General features: G+C 33.1%; 1 protein-coding gene across 1 annotated transcript in view; it reads left to right on the top strand.

The window, feature by feature from the left end:
- LOC118204726 (uncharacterized) overlaps positions 1–14,778 on the top strand; it is a 149,869-nt gene that overhangs the window by 48,007 nt on the left and 87,084 nt on the right. The window contains exon 2 of the mRNA XM_085813348.1: positions 9,331–10,648. Coding sequence (XP_085669474.1) covers positions 9,888–10,648 — 761 coding nt within the window. The 5' untranslated portion in view covers positions 9,331–9,887. The remainder of the gene's footprint in view (positions 1–9,330; positions 10,649–14,778) is intronic.

Genomic DNA, 14,778 nt, shown 5'->3' on the forward strand with positions numbered 1-14,778 from the left:
AAAACGAAAAATTATCTTCAGAATTCATTTTAAATTAGTTTTACAATTTTTTTGGGTGTTCACATCTCAGTCGTCTAACTCCATCCATTATGTTAATCTTTTTACTGTAAATGCTAATCTTATTGCTAATAGTCTTTAAAGTTAATCTTTCGGAGGATCAGATGAAATTATTTTAATTTAACATCAAATTTTCAAAAACATCTAAACCTTCATCTTCTCCAATCATTACTCCTATTGAAAAAGGATTTAAATGTTGTAAAGTACAAAAACACATGATTATACAATCCACCATATAATTCCTCATAACGTGAATTTGAATAACAAATTGTTTGTTTAGAATCTTAACCAAAAGGAAAGGAAGCCCTTATGCGAAATTCGCTCTAATACTGACATCATTACTTCCGAAACTGATAAGGGTGGGACAGATCGTTGTTATGGACAAATCCACATACGTTGATGGAGTCACTAAACTGATAAATAAAGGGGTGACTAAATTGAGATATTCGGGGGGAGGGGTATGTGTGTTCAAAGGTGTCATCGTGTTTTAACAGTGTGAGGAGTATACAGCGTACATAAAGATTGCTCATTATTTAGTAACTGAAGCAAAAAATTAAGGACCCTTAAGTAAAGTTAATTTTACTTAATATCGAAAGAACAAGAGATCTGGATATTTAAAGCGCATATAATTCAAATAAAATGATTTACTGATATTGGTTTGAGGTAAACTGGCAAAAATGAATGATTTTCCTCCCTTTTCTTACATTCAGTTAACTTTACCGGAGTCCTTAGCCCTGTTATTGCCATTTTTCTTCGTGCAGCGATTGCATCGAATTTCTTTTGTAGCGGAGAACGAAATCTTGCTCTGCGAAAGAACTAAATTTCAAATAGAGCTCTAAATAGGTACTACAACCTTTTACGTTTCTTTTGAAGGCAAAATGCGATATAGTTTAGAAGAAATTGGGCAGTTTCTTTGGAGCATTCTACATCGCAATGGAATTCCTTTCCGGCTAGTGAGTTAAGACGATAGAAATTCAGCATCAAGAGAAACGCCAAATTTGCCGTTATCTAAACTGCTCTCTTTTCTTTCAGAGATTCATTGGATTGCAAACTGGACTGAATTCTTCCCTTTCCAGGGTCCTTGTTATTCCGTCCCAGTAAATAGCTTCCGAGAGCAATTTGGCGCCTTTTACGAGGTAGTAAACTTTGTCAGGATATTAAAATAGATTCGCCTCTGGAAGGGTCGTTATCGCCAACATTGATAGGGCCAATTTTAGAGTTTTATTATCATCATTTCCAGAGAAAGAGTATTGTTAGAGTAGCGTCTCGTTTTCTTCTTGGAAGGATGCTGAGCGACTGCAGCGCTTTTCAGCTGTAAACAAATATGAAGTGCAACATGTAAAATGTAGGGAAGATGATTTGCATTTCATCATCTTTTGCGATATAAGTTTAGACTGACTACATAAGCGCTATAAAATGTTACCCAAAGCAGCCAGAAAGCAGTTGCGTGTTATAGTTTGTTACTCTTACTTAGGATAATATTATTCCTAGAAAAGGAAGAAGTTACTACATTCGAAGAAAACGTTTTGATCCATATAAGCCGGAAACAAGCGCAATTCAGAAAAGAAACCGCATTCTTAAAATTTCAGATTAGTTTTTTATTTAAAGAACTTTACATCTGAACTTTCTTTTTCTAAGGTATATAAAATTTTTGAAGATAAATATGTGACATAATTTAAAATTAGAGTGTAGATATAAAATCTTTATATCCAGTAGATACAAAATATGTTAAAGATATTTTAATTAAAATTATTTGAAAGGTAAAAATATGTAGAGTCATCAGGTTTTTTTGAAGTAGGAGAGGTGGAAAATGTGCAATGCTCTCACTGGAACCCGAACCCTGGAGCTCTCGATACGTGCCGAGTGTTCTGCTATTACGCCATGAAGGTATGTTGTAAGGACGGAGAAAATATCTTATATACTTCCCCTTTTAAAGGGCTACTAAGGATTAGGGGACGCAATCGCCAAATCCTGGTGGCGACGAATTATTTTCCGCCACCTTTGCAATTCGGTCACCACTGTAGAGCACTAGGAAAGCTGGAGCTTTCCTAGTGCTCTACAGTGCCTAAAGTTGGAGAGGTGAAAAATGTGCAGTGCTCTGCCCAGGACTTGAAGCCTGGACCTCTAGATACTCTCGAGTGTGCTACCGTTACACCACCAAGACATGCTGGAAGGAGAGAGAAAATACATTGCAAATATTAAAAAAAATTAAATAATTTTTAAATCTTTAAACGTATTACATATTGTAAAGTTATTATAAAAAGAAAATTATGCAATAATTTTAATTAGTATAGTTGGAGCAAAGCGGAATTTTGAAAAAATGATTTAATGATTTTTAATAAGAAACCAAAAGCATTTATTTTTTTTTTATTAAACTAATTAAACCAATCGTTTCAGTCGAACGATTTTACCTTTACATGCAACGGGAATTATACAGTAAGTTGTAGGGATTACTGCAGCTCACTGTAGAATTTCTTTAATATGATAATTATTTATGCTCTGGAAAAACTCGGAATGAAGAAAGGTGTTGGAAAATATTTTATGTTTCAGTCTGCAAAAGCATTTTATAGTTTAACAATTCAGTATGAAATATGAAATATGGATTGCCTTATTTCTTTTCTTCAGAATAGCGCAACTTTACTTGCATTAGTTTTGGTATGTTATTGTATTTTTCAATATATGCTAGCAGTACTAATAAATTAATATTACATGAATATCCATTTTTTCATTTTCATTTGCTTTTATTTTCGTTCAAGAGCTGGATGACAGGGGATTCAGTGGTCGTTCTGTAACCATCATCTTATTTATTGTTTCTATAGTAAAATTCTTTTCTCTTAGTACGTGTTCATAGGAACCTGAGAAATCTTTCTCAAAAAGCCATGGAAAAAAACATAAAAAGAAGCTTAAGGCGTTATCACCATAAGAAAAAATATAGCTAGAGTATATTAGATGAATGAGAAACAATGAAACCTGAAGAATTTCCATCAAAATTATTAGCACGAATCCAACTAGGTAAGACAGCTAAATGCATTTTTATTTAAATCAACTAGATTAAAAAGTAAAAAAAAAATTGAGAACTGAGTTTATTCCACTTAAATTCCATTTAAATCCCTTATGCTGTTACTCTGCAGCAAACATTAAATTTGAAAGTTAAACATATTTCTCTTTACTGAATGGCAACACGCTTTGAAGATAAATGTATTTTATTTCAGGTAGCGATAATATATTGCTTTTAAACAGCCCAGTTTGTAAATCAAAACTGAAAGATAAATATATTACATTTTATCGAATGGCAAACGTCTAGCGAGCTGGAAATAAAAATATTTTATTTCGAAAAATATTTTTACTGCTCCGTTTTATATAGTTGAGTATGTTAAACAAAAATTCATTAAATACATGCAAAATATTAAATAAATAAGAAAAATCCTAAATTCAAAATCCAGGTTTCTAGCTGAGCATGTTCGGGTGGAGAACTACGTGTGCTCAAAATTTGGTAGTTCTGAGTGACACAGTTTTTTCTGCAATGTGAGGAACATACACACATACCCATACATCCATACAGATTCTTTATTATTTAATAACGGAGAAATTATATGTTATATTGTCCCGATGCGAATCTTTCAAAGGTAACAGAAACTATAAGACATCTTTAGTGATAATACAGGCTAAAAAAAGCTGAAAGCAAATGCAAATCATATTCCAAAGACTACATTTACTTTCACGTTGCAAATAAATTACTATCTTCTTAGTATTTCTTCCTCCAAAAGAAATAAAAAAGCAACATTAATAATTAAACAGAACTGAAGTGAAAAGCTGAGTTGTGGATGAGTTAAAAATCTCAAGAAATCAAAATTAATTCATTTAACGAGTTTGCAGTTGATTTTAAGAAAGTTAATGGAAAAGTTTGTGTATTTTTATAAAATAAATATACAAGAAATAGTACACTTATGTAAATTACCCGTCTAGACGCTATCATTTTAATTGGTTTGGTATTCATACTATTAAGTGTTGCTCACCGTACATAAAGAAAATGGTTTCATAAAACGGAATTAAATTACGAATTCCACTTCAACTTTGAGAGACCTCTTTTCACGAGAATTTCAGTTTCAGAAGAGTGGTTACATACTTCTATTTAATTAAGTTAATTATTACTATCTTATAACGGTTTTTAATTTGAGTTTTTATTAAGGTATAACTGATATCATCTACGCCAAATGTTTTAAGTAATTTTTCCTTTTAACTTTCACCACAGAATTTCAGAATTTCTATTGGTAGATATGTATGTCACCAGCAATAAAGATAAGTCAACCTTCAGTAGTATTAATAATATTACTCATATTTAGCAACGAATTGCTACTGGTAGGCTGTTTCGGTAGAAGTATGCTTTAAATTAAAATAAACAGATGAAATATTGCTGCAGTGTTCTATTAACCAAGGAAAGCTTCAGAAATGCGATACTTCAGAAAACATCAAACATAGTTTATCAGAAAAACTTGAATAATAGTGAAAATATTTTTAAATACGATAATAATTTAACTACTAAAACACAAATAATGAATTCCACAACTAAGAATGAATTATATTCAAATTATACACAACGCAATTGGGACTTAGTTCATGATTATTTATTGTAATTAATTCCTGATACATTGAAATGAAAAAAAAAGTTTAACCACCGTCACTAGCTGAATAAAAATAAACGCAAAAGATTTCGCTAAAAACAGAAAAATTTGGAGAAGACTTTAGCTGAATAAATTTTTGTTTACCAGCTTGATTTTATTATTAAAGAAAGTGCTCCTGTGAATGTTTTTTTGATCAGCCAAAAGAAATATTAGTATTCTTTTTTACTGCCTGATCGCCGAGAGCTAATTAATAGAAAGATCATATATTTTGCTGGAAAAATTGCATAGCATATTTTATTCTTCAGAAATTATGTAATGTAAAGCACAAAAACCTTAATTATGCTTAGTTTTTTAAGAGGAGAGAGGTATCATTAAACTTCTATTATTAAATAATGAGGCAACTTTATATCTGTATGTATGGATACAAGTTGCTTGCACTGTGGAGAAACTGTGCCATATAGAGAAGCAAATTTGGAGCACAAGTAGCCCTTCATCCAAAAATGTGCACTTCTATGCCCGAGTTTTGAATTTCAAGTTTGCTTTTCATTTATTTTGTACTAGCAGATGTACTCAATGCCAGATAAGTTAGATTGAGAGTAATGTATCTAAAAACAGAAAGAACGATACCGCTGTAATCCGTCTCTAATAGTCGAAATAGCTTCCTACGAATTTTTGGAATCGGAAATAATGTATTTAATGTTTGGTAAAGCTATTTTTGTTTCACCGTAAAACTTGGAAAATTTTTATTAACAAACTTTAGGATTTGAAAGCGAGCAGTGGCAACAACTTTCCAAATAAAGTAGATTTTTCATCTCCAGCTTGCGAGACTGTTGCCACTCGGAAAAATGAGGGCGTAAATTTTTGTTTTTCCGAGGTTTTAATTAATATCACCGATTTTAGCTACTTTTTTCTAATATTCTGTCGCTAGCTAGCTAATCTGTCGCAGCACTACTAGAAATAAAACATTTTATTTCCAATTTATTATTATAAAACATTTTATTTCCAGTGAGCCAGACTGTTGCCATTTAGCAGAATGTTAACCTGTCACTTTTAATTAGCAAATCCGGCTATTTAAAGAAGTGTATTGTCATGCCCAAAGTAAAATGCTTTTATTCTCCACGCAATAACATATTGCCATTTGCAAAACATAAAATAGTTAACTGCCAAATTTAATTTCTAGCAAACAAACCGATTTAAAAGCAATAAACGAAATTTCCAAGAACACTTTTTCGACTTTTAATCTGATTGATTGAAATAAAAATGCTTTTGAATCATGAAATGTCTGATTAAAAATATTAATAAATATTTTTATTACAGTACAATTACTTTTATGTTATTAAGATAATTATATATTTTTCTTTTTATAGTTACTAATTTAGAGGGGCTATAAATTAAATTTTAAAAAAATCAAAAATATTCTTTTTCTTTTATATTAACATCCGGATGATTAGATGACTTGTTTACTTTTATATTTAAGATAATTCCTCATATCAGATCTGTTGAATTATGCAAAAGTGCTTCTGTATACAAATTTATACACATGTATAGTGCACATATAAAAATGTTATTATTATACCTATCTAAATATTTATTAGTTATTATATGCTTATAAAATTCCACGGTAATTTCTTTTTAAGTTAAGGTTTAATATAAAAATAATTTTCCTGTTTTCTGATTTCACTTGCATATTCGATTCCGAATATGTGCATAATTCTTTGACGGCATAATTAATATTTTTCTTTCAACATGTTCGTAAAAATAGGCGTAATTTCTAAATTCTCTTAATTTTGCACACGATTATACTAAACTTCTGTGTTTGTTATGAAAAATGCAACACGAAAAATTTTGACTTCCAAACGACAGAAATTGACAAAGATATTTAATTTCCAAATTTACTATATTTGATGTCATTTTGACTTTGCATTCAGGGTTCGGTTAATATAAATTAGAATAATCCGAGATTAATTATTTTACCTTAAATAGGATTCAATACTATTCTTTGCCATTTGGTATGCTGAATGTGGTACGCTGAATTTGCTATGCTATGTGGTATGCTGAAAAAATTTCACACATTTAATTTTTAATTTATCTAAACCAAAAATTACGTTGCTAATATTTTCATGAAGTTTTCTTACTTCAGAGTCATAACCTGGTAATTATAATAAATTCATTAAAATACAAATATTTTTAATTTTTAATAATGCAAATGATACTGCGATTTGTCTACGCGATAATATTGAAGGCTGTACTGTCATTATTTTCTAGTACAGCCCTAGTGGGCCACGGTCTGCAGTGCCCTTTTTTTTTGCTTTCTTGACCTTTGGGTTCCGAAGTGCATCAACATATGCCCTGGGCAAGTGGTCGGCTTGTCGCAGGACCCCGGTGTTTAGTCCCCAAGTGAATTTGGTACTCATTTCATCGACCCACTTCATAAGGGATCAAAATCTGAGACAATTTTGCCCAGCTTGGGGATCGAACCCCAAACCTGTGGTTTAGCTGCGTTACGCGCTAGCCACTTTGCCACAGGAAAGGCCTTTTTTAATTTTTATTTTTTAGTTCCGTAAAATTGCCAGCATTTCGCTCTTCAATTCGTTGTATGACTCCTTAATACGATTTTCGACTTTTAATGAAACATCTTGATCAATTTCTGCTTTACAGGAATAAATTTTTTTTGTGTTTCATTTTATTATGAGTATAGAAGTTTCCTAAGTGTAAGTGTAGCGACCAAAGGAACGTGTACAAAGTTAGATTTCTTAATTTTCACGAAATTAATTTCTTTAAATTTAAAAACACGAAATCTTGAATCTTCGCATCATTTCAAACATTTTTGTATCAGGACGTATATGTCTGCGAACTTCAGGTTATAAAATTAAGGCCAGCAAGGACTTTTGTTGACACGGTGTATAATGAATTAAATTTAAAATAGTGTTTTGTCTATCTAATTTCATAACACTTTGATAGAATAAGTCACTTAGAGATTTAAATGTTTCTGATACAGAAAAAGAACTTTGTTATATTTTGTAGTTAATTAGCCTTTCTTTCTTTCAGCACAACATTATTATTTTTCGGTCTATTGCTTACAGTATTTCTTGCCTTCCCTCCCCTACACTTATTCTTCAATTTATTTAAATATTTACTAAAATAACTTGCATAAATACGTAATGCAACAAATTATTTTTGTACTTTTCCGTTATAGAAAACAGGAGTAATAAGAAAAGGGAACTGGCGCGATTCAGCCTTCGAAGTCCAGGCGAACAGACGGTTCACATGAAGTTTCACATGACGTCTTCACGTGAAGTTTGGTTTTGAATTCACATAACGTATGTGTCTTCATCTGGAGGGGAAAAAATCTTCAGATTTCGTTGCTGAATATTGAATATTTTGAATCTTCCATCGTCGGAAAAAGATGCTATAGCTTTTTTGTTTTTAAGAAAACGTATTTTACCCTACGGAAGGATTTGTAGAAAATAATCATAATATGAAACCTATGTCAAAAGGAAGCGAAGCACGTAAATGTAAAATTTTATACTAGGCATTGAAGCAAACTTATTTTAGTGAAGTCCTAATTAATTTCTAGAAAATTAGAGAGAGATCAGACACAGATGTCTTTTCTCTCATTCATCCTTCATCTAATTGCGCTAGTTAGATTCATTAAAATTATTATATAATTCTTGTTTTTCATAATTAGCCACCTGCGCGGCTAGCTGCCTGAACTAATTATCACACAAAATAGTATATAATGGTTTCAATGAGTCTAGATAGCGCAATTAAATAAAAAAAGTGTAATATCTCTAATTAGGCATTTCATTATTTAAGTGTACTTTTATTTTAATCAATCTGAATAAAAAGTATGAAAATATTATTAAGAACTGCATTTATCGCTTTTGAATCTCTTATATTGTTAGTCAGCGATAGACAGATTAAATTTAAAAGTTAAATATCTTATGCTTTCCTCAATGTCAACATGCTGGCGCCTGGAAGACAAAAGGTTTTTATTTCGGGCTGTGGCAACACAATACTTTTAAATACTCGAGTGCGCTGATTAAAAGGAAAAGAGAACTATCTTATAGTTTACCAAACATTAACAATCTAGCGTAGGGAAAATAAAAAATGTTTCATTTCGAACAGTGTGGCCACTGCTCTCTTTTAAAAGTATAGTTTGTTAATTAAAAATTTATTAAATTGATACAAAATAGGACATAAGTAAAAAGCAAATTTGAAGCTCAAAATTGTGGCTCTAAGCATGTATATTAGGATAATGGACTATGTGTGTTCAAAAGCATATGGCTCTAAGTGTAGTCTTTGTTTCACAATATGAAGATCATACATACATACATCGTACATACATGCATCCATACACCCATATATATACATACATACATGCATATATACATACATACATACATGCATATATACATACATACATACATGCATATATACATACATACATACAAATTCTCCATTATTTAATAACAGAAATAGCTATTTTAAGTACCTGACCGCGGCAGCGGCCAGTAATTTAAAATAAAAATATTATTGTTTATATAAATTTCTAACAGGTTTTGTATTAGATTTTTATTTAAATCACATTTTTAATTTGGCAAAGCAATCACTTTTCAACTTCAATAAATTTTCTTTGTTTTTCTTTCAGGCGATGGACTTGAAATGACTGGATTCAAAAGATGTGAAGAAAGTGATGTGGAACGCTAATCTTAAAGTATAGACAGACAGAAGGGAATTTGCATGAATAATAATCATGACATGACAGAGTGTCTAACGCATTACGGCACTTACGGAGGAGCTTGAACGACCAACATCAATAGGAGCACTAATGTGAAGAGCGATAACCAATGAAGCTGGTCTGTCACGCTGACTCGCTTTCACTGTGTAGTTAGCAATCTAAACCTCATCTAGATATTTATATGAGCGACATATGAAGCCAGATCTGTTCTGGATTATGCAATTGTGAGCAATAATGATTTCCATTTTTGTACAGTAAATATCATAAGAGAGTTTTATTTTTTGGATATAAAACACATTTACTTTCATAACGAAGATATCAAACACAGCCTAATAATCTAATTTTTACGAAAATCTTTCAAACAGTATCACCAACAAACTTCCTCCAAAAAACGAATTATTTATGCATCAATATTTACGGATGATAACATAAAACTAAGTTCAGTTAGGGTTTCATTTGGTATAAAAATGTCTTCAATACAACAAAACGAACATAGAAAACCTGCACCTAAGTCTCCCATTCCTAGAAGCCGCTCAGATTTTAGTTACGTGGGTTTGACACCGAAGGAAAAACGTTGGAGTACTGATTTATCTTTACTGCTACCTACATTTTCCAGAGATTCTACCGGCTATTCTCGTCTCACAGAAACTACAGTGACCCTTCAACCGAAACACCAGAGCCAAGATGTGTCAAAACTTTCCAAAAGTCCAACTCTGGATTCAAGCACCCTTCAGGTTTACAAAACAGGTAGTAAACGCATGACTCGCTCTCCGTCAATAGAAGCTAACGTTTCCAAAAGCAACACAGCAGAATGCTTGAGTACTAATCGCAAGAAGAGGTATCCGCTGACCAATTATTCCATACTGGATCCTCATCGTCATGTAAAATGCGATCAGTCCATACGTCGAAGCCCAACCATGGATCCTAAAACCCTTCAGCAACAGAGCCATTTAGAGACCCTTAATTCGATTATTATAAGCAGGAGTTCGACTTTAGATCCAAACATACTCTCCCGAAGTCCTAAAGAAACTAACCGAGGACCACAAGTAATGGATGCAAGTGGTGCAATTGTGAACAAGTGTACTTTATGCAGTGGAGTTGGTTCGTCGCCGTCGGAGGTGATCAGATCTCAGTCGCTGCGTTCACTTCGAAGAGCACAAGAAAGAAGTCCATCGAAGATTCGAAATTCGGAGAGTGCTCAGAGTGACGTGACTGCCACAGCTCAGAAGTAAGATAAGTTTCATTCGATATTAGCTTACTTTTTAAAAAATTATGCATGTTTTTCATTAGAATATTGAAATACTGTGTTATCTTCTTCCTTGCTTTTGATTTTGATTAAAAAATATTGTAATGCACGGCGAAAAACAGCCTTTCTTCTTGAATGATAAATTATATTGGTTAATAATAAACATCCCTGGATGTTTCGAATTCGCGTCGAGTATGCTTCTAATTTCACCACAACAATATGCGGCAAAGGAGGGAGAAAATATCTTATAAATTATTAATTAATATAATTTATAATATCTTATAAATTATTAATTAATATAATTTATAATATCTTATAAATTATATTAATTCGACCTGAAATATAAGAATAGAGTAAATGTCCTTTTATTACTCTTTAAAAGTGTTTTACTATTTAATACTGTGTTTTTAAAATCCAAGGTGTTTATAAAGTCCCGGACCCATTTTGATGTTTAATAACTCATAAAATAATAAAGATAGATTAAAATTAAAAACATAAATTGTTAGATAGACTCAAAAAGTTTCATGGCCCTTGTCAACGAACTTCAACGTGAGCTCCCTTCGTCGCACGGAGAATATCAAAACGATATTCAATTTCACGCCAGGTACCGGCAAACAAGTCGGCATCCACAGAGGCTATTGCGGTCGTAATTCTGGCTTTTAGGTCATCCATATTCGACACTCGCCTCCTCTAAAGATTGTCCTTTACAAATCCCCAAAGGTAAATGTCCAGCGACGTTATATCAGGTGATCAGGGTGGCCAAGGAATTGGACCTCCTCGCCTAATCCATCTTCCTGTAAAATGGTCATTCAAAGAACTACGAACGATGGTACCCCAATGACGTGGTGCACCATCTTGTTGTAAAACGACATGTGGCTGAAGCTCCTCTATTTGTGGAAATACGAAGTTTTCCAACATGTCTAAATATACGACTGATGAGACCGTCTTTTCTGTAAAAAAAAAAAAAAAAAAAAAAAAAAAAAAAAAAAAAAAAAAAGGCCCAATGACTCGGTCGAGCAATAGTCCACACCACACATTTACACATTTACCTTTTGGGAATCCCTTTGTGCCTCACGGTATTTATGGGGGTTTTCAGATCCCCATATGCGCACATTATGCCGATTAACAATGCCAGAAAGATGCCAAAAACAAAAGAGAGAAAAATGCAATTAATAAGCAGACGATATTTAGAAAAGTACAGATATTTAGATTGGAAAATTAAATTATCTGATATTAACCACACGCGCAGACGATATTTACAAAAGTAAAGATATTCAAACCTGAAAAGTTATATAAACCAAAAAAATATATAAGTTATTCCATCAATAAATGCCATTAAGTTTGTTTATATCGTCATTATTTTATGAGTTATTAAACATCAAAATGGGTCCGGGACTTTACAAACACCCTGTATTACGGTGTAACCATCAACAGAATGAAAACAAACAAAAGAAAAAAAAAAAAGAATTGGAAGGTTAGTTAAGACTTTAACACGTCTTCTGAAGTCCGTTCCTTTTGTTAATGTTTTTATGATCTTTACTTTTTAATAATGAAATACAATACCCGCTGCTTATTAGAATAACTTTCGTTCTAAACATACTTAAGTATCTCCAGCGGCTGAGTTTCAGACATCGGTTTGAGTATCGCAAATTGTAATATTAGCTTTACACGTATCTAGTAAGGTAGTAACTCAATATCAACCTAATGACTAAAATAGCACTTAAAATGAAACGTTTTACGGGATTTTGAAATTTACCTCTAATTACTTTATAAGAAATTTATCAATATGTACCTGATAAAATTTTAAAAAGAACGCATCTATTCATGCTAATTTTGTATTGTTTATCAACACTTTTCAGTTGCATTCAGTGCTTTGTAAAACTACTGGTATCTGTTCTGATTACCTCATTCAAGTCAAGAGATTTTATAATTTGCAGCGCTTTTCTAAATTCGTTTAAATTTGGCCTGCCATCACTATCACTGTCACTGTCATTTTATGCTGCTCTTTTAACACTTTTTGTGATAAAGTGGTAAATATTTTTACATATTATTTCAATATTATCGTCAACTAAAATGTATTCTAATACTGAATCTTCATGTGACTTAACTCACTTGTCTGACAATAACATCAGAACAAACTTACGAAGTTCATCGTGGCAAGTTGTGCAAAACTGGCCCTGTCGTTGTCAAAAGCCTTGAGCACGACACAGGTGACAGTACGACTTCGCTCAGTTCCGCCTCCAATTTTGACGGGGGAACGGGTCCGAGGTTTCACTACCTCTCTTCCCCTACCATAATCTCTCGAGAGGACTTTCAGCTCGCCGCATATTTAGAGCTTCCATGCCGCATGGACACTATACATTTAAAAATATCCCTGACTCCTCCGGGATTCTAACCCGAGCTCTTCGGTTCCGCAGTAAGCTTCCCTAACCACTATATCGTCTGGGCGACATGAATCTTCATAACTTCCCTCAATGATATCCTAAACATCGTTTATGGCTTGTAATTCCTCTAAACCGTCTGCTAAATGAAAAGCAGATTTTTGAATGCAAACTTAGAGATTTGCGTTCAAATATCTAGTTCAAAAATTAAACTAAGTTTCTAGAGACAGCTTCTTTTGCATTGTTTATAAATATGTACGGCTTCAGGCTAAGATATCTAAATCTTGTAGAACGTATGAAAATAAGCGGACTGTATTCATGCAAACATATTTATTGAATAATGAAAGAACAGTGAAAAACTAAAGTTCACCAAGGCTAAGCGGGATCATCAAGGCAGCGGACGATCACCAAGCCAATAGACGAACTTTTCTATTCTGGCGAATTAGCTCGAGCAAATTAATTTGCATCTGCGTGTGGTTGCCAGATTTGAAAATGTCGCCTAAACTTTCCGACCACCATTGAAATACAGTTTTAATTAATTACAATTTTAAGCACAAACTTTTTAAACATAATAGAATGCAGACAATTTTTAAGCTGCTCAACTGTCTATATAAATAAATAGTTTGTATCGTAATTAAGAGTTTGTTTCCTGGTTTAATAAAGGACAAAGCTAGGTCTCTTGAGTTCTCCGTGTGCAGTTCGTACCGTTACCACAGGAATCTTACCGTCACTTCCAGGATTAGACTCTTCCCGTACGCCACAACAGTGCTGCAACGTTTTCTTCTTTGAATAAAACACGATCGTTGACCTGAAAGTCTCTTTTTGGTCATAGGACGTTGTTGCAGTTGGAAAAAGTATTCTCTTGACCATCTCTTCCAGAAAAATGGGAGGACGGATTGACGCAATTGTCTATAGAAGATAGCTCTTGCGAAGCTCCTGCTCTGGTAAATTAGAAACTGGAACTCCAATCAGAAACTGGTTCGGCGTGAGAATTTCAAAATCTGTAGGATCCTCAGACATTGCTGTCAATGTACTGAGTTCAAGCAGGACTCGACCTGAGTGATGAGTGTAGTGAAGTCAGGACATGTTAATATTGCAGATCCTACGCTTCGACGAAGGTGATGTTTCATCGACTTGACGACAAACTCTCACAAACTGCCAAAATTAGGGACTACTCGAGGATTGAAGATCCATTTTAAACCTTTCCCATACGCCACAACATAAGCTCGAACTGATTGATTTCGTTCATATTTTGAAAAATACTTCTGGATCTCACTATCAGATCCTTTAAAATTAGTTCTGCAACGACTAAAAATCTCTACTGGTCTACCTCTGTCTGTCGCAATGAATCGTTTCAGGGATTCTAAGAATGCATTAGTAAAAAGATATTCGACTGCTTCCTCAATGGGTAGAACGCGTCAAAAAGCATGGGAAAATGCATACGTAGTATTCGAAAGACCTTTGAACACGTCCAGTTCGGTGGACGTAGTCATAAAAATGGCCTAGTATATGTTAACACGTGAGACTTGTAAATTGGACATGATTTGTGTGGCGAGGTTTGCTCTATATCTGCGGCAGTTAACATATTTGTTCAATACTTTTCGAATGGAAGATCGAGCAGTACTCATCAGAAGCTTTGCCTCAGAAAGCGTCTCGCTATCATTTCGCTGTCCATATGGCACTGCTGGGCTGATTTTCAGGGAAAACGAAAATAGTAAACTGTAAATTGTG

Source organism: Stegodyphus dumicola, chromosome 3 (assembly GCF_044657685.1).
Source record: "Stegodyphus dumicola isolate Sdum_Otavi_A_Nest chromosome 3, ASM4465768v1".
Taxonomy (NCBI): Eukaryota; Metazoa; Arthropoda; class Arachnida; order Araneae; family Eresidae; genus Stegodyphus; species Stegodyphus dumicola.